At 34.0% G+C, this 13,098-nt stretch overlaps 1 protein-coding gene across 3 annotated transcripts in view; it reads left to right on the top strand.

Annotated features, from left to right (window-relative positions):
* EYS (eyes shut homolog) overlaps nucleotides 1–13,098 on the top strand; it is a 2,089,174-nt gene that overhangs the window by 217,829 nt on the left and 1,858,247 nt on the right. For 2 of the 3 annotated variants that reach the window (XM_033217547.1, XM_033217549.1), the window contains exon 1: nucleotides 9,290–10,037. In XM_033217547.1, coding sequence (XP_033073438.1) covers nucleotides 9,290–10,037 — 748 coding nt within the window. Of the gene's footprint in view, nucleotides 1–8,699; nucleotides 8,835–9,090; nucleotides 10,038–13,098 lie in introns of those variants that run through there. The other variant, XM_033217548.1, reaches the window with a different exon arrangement.

The following is a 13,098-nucleotide window of genomic DNA, read 5'->3' as shown; positions in this document are numbered from 1 at the left end:
ATTGCGGCACTATTCACGATAGCAAAGACTTGGAATCAACCCAAATGTCCATCTGTGACAGACTGGATTAAGAAAATGTGACACATATACACCATGGAATACTATGCAGCCATCAAAAAGGATGAGTTTGCGTCCTTTGTAGGGACATGGATGCAGCTGGAAACCATCATTCTTAGCAAACTATCACAAGAACAGAAAACCAAACACCGCATGTTCTCACTCATAGGTGGGAACTGAACAATGAGATCACTTGGACTCGGGAAGGGGAACATCACACACTGGGGCCTATCATGGGGAGGGGGGAGGAGGGAGGGATTGCATTGGGGAGTTATACATGATATAAACGTCATGCACATGTACCCTAGAACTTAAAGTATAATAAAAATAAAATAAAATAAAATACGCTGTTATAACGTTAAAAATAAATAAATAAATAAATAAATAAAAATATATAATATATAATAAATATAAACATAAAATAAGTATAAAATGTAGATGACCCTGGACTTGGCAATACATTTTTTGATACAACACCGTAAGCATAATTCCATGATAGAAAATGGAAATTTGGACTTTATTAAAATTAAAATCTGCCTTGAAGTGACACTGTTTAGATAATAAAAACAACTGCTTGGAGAAATATTGGCAAAACACTTATCTGATAAAGGATTTTTATCCAAATGTAAAAGGATTCTTAAAACTCAATAGCAATAATAGAACAATGAGCTTATTTAACATGCATAACATCTGAATAGACAATTCAACCCTCAAAATATATAGATGGTAAATAAGCATATAAAAATGTGTTTAGCATCATTTATCATTAGAAATTTAAGCAAGCAACAATGAGGTATCAGTAAATACCTATTTAAATGGCTAAAATCCAAAGAACTCACACTACTACCCCTGGCAAAGATGCAAAGTAATGATAACTCTTGATTAACTGCTGGTAAAAATTTTAAAAAATCATGGTACCACCACTTTGGAAAACAGTTTAATAGTTTCTTCCAAAACTAAATATAGTTTATTACATTCCAAAGCATCCATATGACAATAGAGGCAGGGTTAAAAGGGTGATAGTGAAACTTGACAAATACTACCTCAAGACAGGTGATCAAGGTTAACATTAATGGTGACTACTTATATTCCATATGATGTGATGAAAATGAAACTTTACTGCTTCACCTTTTAAAGATTTTACTTCTGTGGTCTTTCTCCCCAATACGTACTACTTTTATACAGCAATGGAAACGAAATCAGATGAATCATAATTGCAGGGTGTTCCTCTACAAATACTTAACCAATAGTTCTAAAAAATGTAAAGGTCGTCAAAACAAGGCAAGTAACAACCAGAAAGAGCCTAAGAAGATATGACTACTATATGTAATGTAGTAGCCTGAATAGGATCCTAGAAAAGAAAAAGGGACATAATGTAAAAACTGAAAAAGTCTGAGGAAAGCATTGACATTAAGTAAAATTAGTTAATATACTATTAACTCATTAATTATGACAAATGTATTATACTAATATGAAACATTAAAAAATCATAGAAACTGGACAATATGGTATACATGAGAACATTCAGCACTCTCTTCCTAATAACTTTGTAAATTTAAAACTCTACTTTTTAAAATATGCATTTAAAAGTTAATATAATAAAGATCTGTGCAGTATTTTCTGGGATGTAATTTTTCAACTTATTTGAGTTAATACCAAAAGTATGATTTGCGTGAATTGAGTATGATTATTGGATCACATGGTAAGAGTATGGTTAGTTTTGTAAGACATCCTTATGCTCTTTATAGTAGCTTTATTCATAATTGTCAAAACATGGAAGCAAAACATTTTTGTCTATAAGTCACATATAGCCTTTGACTTTGTACATGCTTAAGCTATCTTAATTTCAATGAAAGGTCAATGTTTAAACAAAGAACCTTTTTTTTTGTTTGTTTTTTACGAAAGCTAAAATATATAGCCAATGGAAAAGAAGTTATACTTAATTTTTAAAAAAATCAATAATCTATAAGACCATATGTGGAGAAAGGAAAAGGAAGTACAAAATAAGGCATAATTTATTTAACATTTTCTTTTATAAATCCAGCTCTGTTTTTTAAAAGCAAATAAGCATGTTGGTAAAGGTATGATGCTATTATCTCATCCATTTCTGTTTAATGATAGTATTTTCACCCTCTAGTTAATGGCAAAGTTGTCTAGATAATATTTTTTAAGGCAAGCTTAAAGTGTTTCAAAAAAAAAAAAACTAATTTCTTGCAGCATATTTTAATATGTCAAAAATAATCTATATGCTTTTTTATAATGTCACATATGGAAATATATTTTGATAAAAATTTAACTACAAACTAAAGAAAAGTTAATACAAAATTTATAATTGCAATTGAAATGATATCTTGAATGGCAAATCATTTATACTCTGTGAATCAGTGAGTTACTAAGCATCATCCATTCTTCACTCCAATTACAATATATTGATGTTTCTTTCCATTTCTTTACCACTTTTAATCCATATACTGTAGACCAATTGGATTATGGTAACCATAATTTAGGTGTTTTTCTTAAATGTAGTTTTTCCTCATTAAAATGAAAATATTCTAGAAAAAAATTATCTCTGTTAAGAGATAAGAAATATGATCTTACAAGAGTTGAATAATGAAACCTCAATGCAATCATTTAAATTCTCATTTTAATCATCTACAAAAGGCAAATAACTAACAATACCAATATGCTGTGATGACTCAGATTGAGATGAGGCTGCATACATCTCCCTTCTCCCACACACACACAAACGCACATGTATGCATGGACATTTACAGATATAGTGATACTATTATCAATTATTTTCTATTCTAGATTACTTACAGAAAACCAATTTCACTTCACAGAAGACAAACTCTGTTTCTAATAAGTACTCTTTAATACAGCTATTTAAAATTTCTGAGGCCTACTCATACAGCGTGTGAATTAAAAAGGAAAATATTGGCCGGGCGCGGTGGCTCAAGCCTGTAATCCCAGCACTTTGGGAGGCCGAGACGGGCGGATCACGAGGTCAGGAGTTCGAGACCATCCTGGCTAACACGGTGAAACCCTGTCTCTACTAAAAAAAAAAAAAAAAAGCTAGCCGGGCGAGGTGGCTGGAGCCTGTAGTCCCAGCTACTTGGGAGGCTGAGGCAGGAGAATGGCGTAAACCCGGGAGGCGGAGCTTGCAGTGAGCTGAGATCCGGCCACTGCATTCCAGCCCGGGCGACAGAGCGAGACTCCGTCTCAAAAAAAAAAAAAAAAAAAGGAAATATTTTTTTAAAAATGACATTAAATTTAGTCTCTAAACATTTAAGCATGTTAAAAAGCATTATAAAATTATACATTTGTAAGTAGCTGAGTAATGAGCAAAACAGAAAGTTCTGACCTTTCCCCACCCCCAGGCGTAATCTACAATGCACTTCATTCCTTAGTTCATCTGTGACACTCACAGTCTTGTGGCTCTTTGTAACTCCTGACATCACTGACCCCAGCACATTCCCTACAATCACTTTATTCCTGACTGTTTATTCCATTTAGGATTATATGAACCTGGGAGACAGAAATAAGAGGGAACTGATGAAGGTACATTTCTGCCTATTATTTCTTCTTCAAAAAGGATACTATAATGTGAAGGCACTTGTAGAATGGTGCTCAACCTAGAGATCTGAGTTTAAACACCGCTTTATGAAGAAGTTGATGTAGTAAATGAGATTTTTAACTCTATTTTGGCAACTTGTTTGCTTAATTCTCTTCTTCTATACACAATTTTTTCAAAGATTTTTCTAAATTTGATTTTTCTCTTGCTTAATCACACCATATCACTCAAATCTACCTGCTCTCATAGCATCAACTGACCAGTTACTGAGTTTACCACCATTATGATCATCAAATATAGAAAACTCACTTCATAATTTATAAAAGTGCCAACTCTAAAAATTCTGAAAACCTTTTTCTTTATCTTTCTTAACAAAATCCAAGGATAATTTGAGATACCTTCTTTCACTTCTCTCTTGAATATTATTGTTCCTCAAGATTCTCGGTCATCTTTTGCCTGAGCCACTTTGTTTAATCCTATGCCTTATTGGCAATCATGTTGTGAATATTCTTTCTCTTAAATTAGCTGCCTCCTTTGCCTCAGAAACCTAACTAAGTGTGCGCATTTGTGTATGAGATGGTAAATGTGACTGAGAACATGTGTTTTAGAGTGAGGTCAATCCATGCACCACTGCTTATTGATTGTGTGAGCTTGGGCAAGTCCTCAGTCTTTCTGTGCTTCAGTTTTCTCATTTTATTTTTTTATTTTTTACTCTTTTTATTTTTATTTCTTCAGACACTATGGTGACTTAAGTTTTCTCATTTTTAAAATGGGGCTATGACTATTTACCTCACAGGATCATTGTCATAACCAAGACAGTGGACTAAAGAAGGATTGGTGTCTCCCACATAGTAGGTGCATAATCAATAAAGTCAGCCACTACTCCCTTCAAAAATAATGAATAAATCAGCTGTCTCTTCTCCATTACTCTATCTCAGTTTTATTTTAAAATTTACCATTTTTTCCCTTTTCTAGTCTCCTTGCTAAAATGTTCATCATTCATACTGCTGGTAGCTATATTAGCATTTCTGAAACACACATTTTCACTCCCTTCCTATAATTTTAGTCCAATCTGTGGTAGGTAAAATTTGTTGCTTACTTTCTAGAGAACAAGCATAAATTATGACAACTTTTGTATCTGTTAATTTTATCTCTTCTAATTTTCCTCTTTGTATATGTTTTGAAAGTACAATATATAATTCATACAAATAAAAAGCTGCTTATTGTGCAGGTCATAGTCCTTAAAGAAGTGAAACATTAAAAATATCAGGTATATAGAATCAACTACAACCTTATTAAAGGCTTCCACAGTTCATAATATTGTCTATTGAGTGCAAATAAAAATAAATTACATCTGTCATCTCCAATATTTACTCAGCTATCTTTAATTGAATGCCTGTTATATGCCAACTATTATAATGAGCATGTTATATTCAAATTATTTTTTGGCTTATATAAAATTTATTTGTTTAAAACTATTCCTTTATTTTTTAAAAGATGTCATTTAAGATGACAGCTATTTGTGAAAGGAAGAAATATTGTTCATGTTTTCTTAACTACTGAATTTAAGTTGGGCTTTATTTGTTAGAATAACCTAACTACAAAGGTACTATAAAAGTGATACGGTTCATATTCATCTGAAATTACACATATTTTCCTGTGAAATATTTTTCTGCTAATGTAACCTGTCAAGGGATGTTATGGTTGTAATTATGTGCAATGCTGTCAATGTCTCCATCATAGTTCTGGCTTTCTGGACTTCTTGGTTCAAGAATTTATAAGATGTTAATGGTAATATCACCTGGGATAAAATTACTTCCTCGTTTTAACTCTTAAATACATTATAATCAATATGTGTGTTTAGAATTGAGGAGAATGTCATTTGGCTTGCCATTTTGACAGGGTTTGAAGAATGTCTTTATAAATGAAAAGCTGAGACACATAACATCATACCTTTTGGGTCAAAATTATATCGCCTTTTTCAAATTTATAATGTTTATATTGCTCTAGTTCCCAATAAAATCCAAAGCATTCTGTATTCAGCATGTATAGATACACAGTGACTTCACAAATGTTTTTCTGTTAGTGTTTTTTTTTTCCTTTGCTGCTATTTTCATTTATTTAAATTTTTACCAGGCGGAAATGCAATGCATCAAGCCACTTTCTCTTTGAAAACATAAATGCACAATAATTAGAGACCTAGCGTGCTCTAAGAAGCATGGGATTAGCCCCACAATAATGCGAGCTCACATCTGCAGTCAGTCTAAAAATGTCACACAGGCCTAATTTTGCTTCAATGCAAATGTAATTTGTTTCTTCTCATTTACATGTGGAAATAAATTTGTGACTGTGTTTAACTCATTTTCTATTTAATCTTTAGTGTATCCTTTTGAACTAAGCTACTGGGAAAATAATACACCTGTGCAGGTTGCTACTACTGTAAATTTGTGATTTACAGGTACAAAAGTATTTCAGTATTGCCTAGTGATTTGTATCTTTCTCTAAAACCTCAGTTTCTATCTTGTGATTTCTGAACACTTGTGCTAGAAAATCACTCAGATAGACCTTAAATTGAGTGTATGCTTAAGTGAATCAGACTTCTCCCCTCTTCCTTGCCGTCTTATTGCTCCAACTGGTCTTCCTGGATTTTATTCTCTTTCTTTAGGTCAACAGCGTTGGAGATGTAGTAATTCTACTATTTCAATATTTATGGACTCCCACCAGTGTTATATTTGTATTGCCTCTGTACTAATCAGTCTTCGTTATTATTTCACTACTTTAATGTTGTCTCCTGCACAAGTGTCTCAATTCTTTTAATTGCACTCACCAATTGTTCCTCACCTTGAAACTAGACTAATACTATTAAATTATAATGAGTTCTCAATGTAGTTGACAGGTTCTTCAAAATTGTGACTTTAAGCAAAACCACACACAACATGTCGATCCTCAAATAACATCTTTTCCTCCTCTGTTTTTCATTATAACACTGAAGAGAGAACAAAATTGATTTGTCATATGTTGTTTTGCTTGAAGTCGCAGTTTCCCAGAACCTATGGACAAAGTTAAGTGAGGATTTATTTTATTTTTTTGTTAATCAGCTATATGAAATCTTCAGGAGGCTCTTCATTGCTCTCAGATAAACTGTGAGCTCCTTTACTGAGAATGGCTGCTACTTCTTGATATAATCTCTTCCTAAATCGAGTGCTTATCTTTAATTGTAATTCCTTTTCCCTCTTTGATGAGAAAGCTCCACTTCTCTTACATCCTTAAAGGCATCCAGTGTCACATTCGCCTCAAAATCTTTAGACAGATGCTCTCTCCTGGAACATTTTTCCTTTGGCAATTTTCCCAGGTGATTCAATTTCATCATTTTAGCTTAGATTTTGTTTCCTAGCTTGGATTAAATGTCCTTGCTACATGTCTCATAGACCATTAGACTATTTTGTTGATAGCAATTTGATGATGTTGCTTGTCTAATGATCTGTCTCCTTCACTGAGTTCTTAATTCCTTCCATTGATACCTTATTCCAACTGATTATTGATGAATCCTGGTACTGAGCATATTGCTTTGTACATAGATTGAGCTCAAATATACTTGTTTGAATTATTTTTTAAAACTTTTAGCACAATTAATAATTTAAATCTATAAAATTAACAAGGTGATTAATATATTTGAAATTAAGATGATTATGTAGAACGTTTAATCATGTAGAAGTTGTATTTTATCTTTCTATATGCATCTTTGTGTTATATGTCACATATGAATTTATATTTCATAGATTTCTAAAATGTAGAACTGAAATTGCGAAGAGGTTATTTATAATTAAAATTTGATTTCTGCCTGATCTAGACTACCCATTAAGATATTAGACTTACCATAAAGATTTGATGTGAATTAACAAATAAATTATATAATGGCATAACATAATTTAACAGCATTTAATTGATCTTTACGGTACAGTCGAAAATGCTGACATTTTGAATCTCACAAACCTGAATTTTAATCCAACATATACCACTTACCTGCTGGATGAAATTGTACAATAACAAAAATAAAAGTTACTATTTATTGAGTGACTCATATATGTTTACATAGTCATTCAATCTTCAATCTTACCTTGTTAATTAGCTGTACTTCTCCCCAGTGTACCTATTTGAAAGTGGAAATAATTAAATCTCAGGTTGCCTAAGGACATTAAATGAAGAACATAACTGACATCCAAAGAACACGTTTTTTTCACTGAACTTATTTACTTTTCTTCTTAAAATTTGAGTTTTATTGTGAGGATTGCAGTTTATTTGTTAATCAAGTAGTAGAGTGATTTGTACAGAGAAAACTTTCAATAATTGGTAGTTACCTTTAAAGAAAATAGGTCAATATATTAAACTCAGAAATCCTTTATGTTTTCTTTTTTTTTTTTTTTTTTTTTTTTTTTGAGACGGAGTCTCGCTCTGCCCCGCCCAGGCTGGAGTGCAGTGGCCGGGTCTCAGCTCACTGCAAGCTCCGCCTCCTGGGTTTACGCCATTCTCCTGCCTCAGCCTCCCAAGCAGCTGGGACTACAGGCGCCCGCCACGTCGCCCGGCTAGTTTTTTGTATTTTTTAGTAGAGACGGGGTTTCACCATGTTAGCCAGGATGGTCTCGATCTCCTGACCTCGTGATCCGCCCGTCTCGGCCTCCCAAAGTGCTGGGATTACAGGCTTGAGCCACCGCGCCCGGCCTCCTTTATGTTTTCTTGCCCTCTGGAACAACAGAATTGATGGACTGACCCCTCCTTTCAGTTACTAGGGTTTTACTTATAATATCTTCATTACTGCTTTTTGACCTCCTTTTCCCTCTTTATCTGACCACTTCCACCATTCCTACAGAAGTTGATGAAGACTCATTCCAGGTTTGGTCATTTGCACAACAGAATTTTATATATATATATATATATATATATGGGAGCTCCCATCTTCTGGATAAAAGGAACATGATTGTCACTGTCAGGCATTTTAAGGCTTATTTTTATATAAAAATATTACATGAAAAATATATTTAAATGATTTTTACTCGTCTATGTTTTAAAGGTGTTTTTTGAAAACTAATCAGAAGAGGAATGCTTAGATCCCAGGAAAATTGAAACCATCTGTAAACGAATCTTGGCTGTGCTGTGTTTCAATTAGATTGAAGCTTGGTGTAAAGAGAAAATACAAAAGACCGCAGTAAGTTGCTGACTTAATTATGTCATGAAACCAGAACTTTTCAAAATCAGGTGACTACATAAAGCTTGACCAGATCAACATATCTTGATCATGTTTTTCTTGGCCTTCTTTCCCAAAGAAGGTCCCCAGCTGCTGGTGACATCTCTGCAGTGTAGGCTCTTATTAAATCTACAGAAAGAGCTAGCATTTTCTATACTATTAAGTAATTTAGGGAAAACTTCACTAACAATGTATGTTTTTTTTTTTCTGTTTAAAGGAATATTTACAACATTCAAATTCCTCCGTTTCTCCATCAAAGCACATTGTCATCAAAGCTACTTTGGGGACAGAAAAAAAGCCAATTCCATTTCCCAGGAATCCCTAACAACAATTTTGCTTGGAAATTTCCAGCAATACTTAAAACACTATTTTGCAGCAATTCTTTACGATAAACTGTAAAATACAGTTGCCCAAAAATGACTGACAAATCAATTGTCATTCTGAGCCTCATGGTTTTTCACAGTTCTTTTATAAATGGAAAAACATGTAGACGGAAATTGGTGGAAGAATGGCATCCACAACCCTCATCACATGTGGTAAATTGGACACTAACAGAAAACATCTGCTTGGACTTCTACAGAGATTGCTGGTTTTTGGGTGTAAACACTAAAATAGATACTTCAGGCAATCAAGTTGTTCCCCAGATTTGCCCTTTGCAAATTCAATTAGGAGATATCCTTGTAATTTCTTCTGAACCATCTCTTCAATTTCCAGAAATAAATTTGATGAATGTTTCTGAAACATCTTTCATTGGCTGTGTGCAAAATACCACAACGGAAGATCAGTTACTTTTTGGTTGCAGACTAAAAGGAATGCACACTGTTAATTCTAAGTGGCTGAGTGTTGGAACACATTATTTTATCACAGTTATGGCAAGTGGTCCATCACCTTGTCCACTGGGACTTCGACTAAATGTGACAGTGAAACAGCAGTTCTGCCAGGAATCTCTGAGTTTAGAATTTTGCTCTGGTCATGGTAAATGTCTTAGTGAAGCTTGGAGCAAGACATATAGCTGCCATTGCCAGCCTCCATTTTCTGGAAAATACTGCCAGGAACTTGATGCATGTTCTTTTAAACCATGTAAAAATGATGGCAGTTGCATTAATAAAAGAGGAAATTGGGATGAGCAAGGATATGAATGTGTCTGTCACCCACCATTTACAGGTAAGATTGTTTAAAATATATAATTTTATTAAAATAAACACAACAAATTTATAAATGGTTACTTTACAGAAATCAAACTGCATTTTAAAAAATTTAATAGATTCCTTAGATTTGGCTAAACATAGATTCTGGACATATACAAATCCTATCAGGGATCCTCCAAAATAAGCTTTTCGCTTGACTGAAAGAAGGTTCTTAGAAACATGTTTAATAGTGAAATATCTATATTTATATCTTCCCCAACATCCATTCTTAATGTCTCATACATTAAAACATAAGATTATCAGAATAATATAAAAGCTTTTAGTCACTGAATGAATTCCCAAGATTATGGTATTTAGATAAGTGATAACTTGAAAATGATGTATGCATCTGAGTAGAGAGAGTTAAGGAACTATGGTTGAAGGGAAGTCATTGAAGTCGTTTGGCAGAATTGGAGAGGAACAGATAATTGTGATCCAAGAGCAATGTTTTAAATGGATGTTGGTATGGCATCCAAACCTTGATTTATAGCTGGTAGTGACAAGGATGAAAATAAGATGTTATAATTAATAACCAGTTGTGATAAGCTCAATAAGAGGCAATAATCAGGAAAGGTTGTAAAAAGACGTTTGGCGAGTAATTAAGCCAGAGGAAAGACAATCTAAAAAAAATGTAAATGATGCTGCCTGAGGCTAAAGCGAGGTTTGAAGGGAATAAAACTCTGTCTACTTGAGAATATACTAGAGGAATCTGGGGTCATCGGAGGAAAGTGAAGAGAAAGATTGAAAAAAATGTAGAGAACATTTAAACCTTGGAAACTTGTGAAATAATTTAGAGAGTTTGACAGACCTGGCGTGGAGAGTTACAAGTGAAATAAGACCACGATGACCTAACAAACAGAAGTATTTGACACGGCTGATAATAATAGTATAGGAAAAGAGCAGATTGGTATGTATTTTGGTCATAAGAAGAAGGAAGGTTAGAGCAGAGATAGGTCTAGAGCAGATCACCTGCAGGGATTTCACTGTAATTGTGTTAGGCAGGCTTTAGGGGGATTTCTCCTCCCATGTGCCTGAGGGTGACTCCACAGGAGCCAAAGGGGCTGTGTGGTAAGATGTAATGGGGTCCGGCACCGAGGCGGCGCACACCTGTAATCCCAGCATTTTGGGAGGCCGTGGTGGGTGGATCACCTGAGGTAAGGAGTTCAAGACCAGCCTGGCCAACATGGTGAAACCCCGTCTCTACAAAAATACAAAAATTTGCTGGGCATAATGGCGGGTGCCTGTAATCCCAGCTACTCGGGAGGCTGAGGCGGAAGAATACCTTGAACAGGGAGGTGAAGTTTGTAGTTAGCTGAGATCGCGCCATTGCGCTCCAGCGTGGGCAATGAAGCAAGACTCCGTCTAAAAAAAAAAAAAAAAAAAAAAAAAAAAAAAAAAAAAAAAAAAAAAAGATGTAATAGAAGACCTCACTAAGCCATTGTAGGCTGTAAAATTCACCTAATCCAATCTTTCAAATACTCATTTTGAACTTAATAGCTCAGTACCAAGAGCATTATAGAAATTAATACCAATAATAGCCACTGAATATATTGTCTCTATAACGTGGATCAGATTATCATTTGACTGTACTGGCATTGGTGATAGAAGATGTAAGTTATACCTCTGATTTACGCTGGGGTATATCAGGTGATTAAAGTTAAGGCAGACTAGAGAAAATGTGAAAACACTGAAACTGCTGGTTTGGAGTGAATGACAAAGCAATTTAATAGACAGTCTTTAAAGCATCCATTTTCACCCGTCCAAAGAGTTTTAAAGAATATTTGGTTAGAAAATTTCTACCATGTGTCAGAATATTAATTTGTATGTATGCATTCATAGTTCATGGGATATTATTTTAGTGCTTTTATTATAACTGCATAGAATGGTTTGCTTCTTACTCAAGATTTCCTTCCTTCCTTCCTTCCTTCCCTCCCTCCCTCCCTCCTCCCTCCCTCCCTCCCTCCCTCCCTCCCTCCCTTCTTCTTTCTTTCTTTCTTTCTTTCTTTCTTTCTTTCTTCTTTCTTTCTTTCTTTCTTTTTTCTTTCTTTCTTTCTTTCTTTCTTTCTCTTTCTTTCTTTCTTTCTCTTTCTCTTTCTGCCATAGGTGCTTTAAATCATTAAACTTTGAGCACTATAAAATATCAAAATAATGCTTACTTATTTTTGTAACATTAAGAATACTCCACTTGCCACTTTAGTTATAAATAATTACTTCAATTTTAAAATCAAAGAAGATAATGAATTATGTAGAATTGTGAAAACAATTGAGAATATTCACTGCATTATTTTGTTAGAGCGGTCATAACAAAGTACCATAGACTGGATAGCTAAACTTATTTTCTCACAATTTTAGATGCCAAAAGTCAAAGATTGGCAGGCATGTTTTCTTCTGAGATCGATTTGATTTGGCCACAGACTGCTATCTTCTTCCTGTGTCTTTACATTGTCATTGCTCTGTATGTATCTGTGTGTAAATGTTCTCCTCTTGAAAGCAGACCAGTCACGTTGGATTAGGACGCATCCTACTGACCTTATTTAACCTTAATTGTGTACTTCTCTAAATATATTGTCTTCAAATATAGATACTCTGTGATACTGAGGGTTAGGACTTCAACATATGAATGTGGTGGGGTTGGGTGGGCACAATTCAGCTCGTAAAACTCCCTAAGTTTTAATTACGGCATGGCCTATTGAGCATTATACTGTTAATTTAGTTTTTATGTTTGGAAAACTTTTTGAAACATGATTTTTATTTATATTTTCATTATTTATATTTTCATTATGTTTAGGGTTGCTTGGAGGCAAATGAAGAAAAAAGAGTTCTGCATTAGTCAGGCAAGGATGTCAGTATATAAGGAATTTGAAAGACATCAATGATAATGGCAAAAACTGCTCATAAATTAAATTAAGAGCTTAATTAAACTGAGAAAAAACATACTGCCAAATTACATGCTGTTGTTTTGTAACAACATTTGTCCACTTGCTATGCCTGGGATTTCCAAAGCACATTCCTCTACTAAGGGTATTATAAGATGATTA

This window comes from Trachypithecus francoisi, unplaced genomic scaffold (genome assembly GCF_009764315.1).
Source record: "Trachypithecus francoisi isolate TF-2019V2 unplaced genomic scaffold, Tfra_2.0 Lachesis_group10, whole genome shotgun sequence".
Classification (NCBI taxonomy): domain Eukaryota; kingdom Metazoa; phylum Chordata; class Mammalia; order Primates; family Cercopithecidae; genus Trachypithecus; species Trachypithecus francoisi.
The sequence above is the reverse complement of the archived record's forward strand: the minus strand, read 5'-3'. Positions and strand labels throughout refer to the sequence as shown.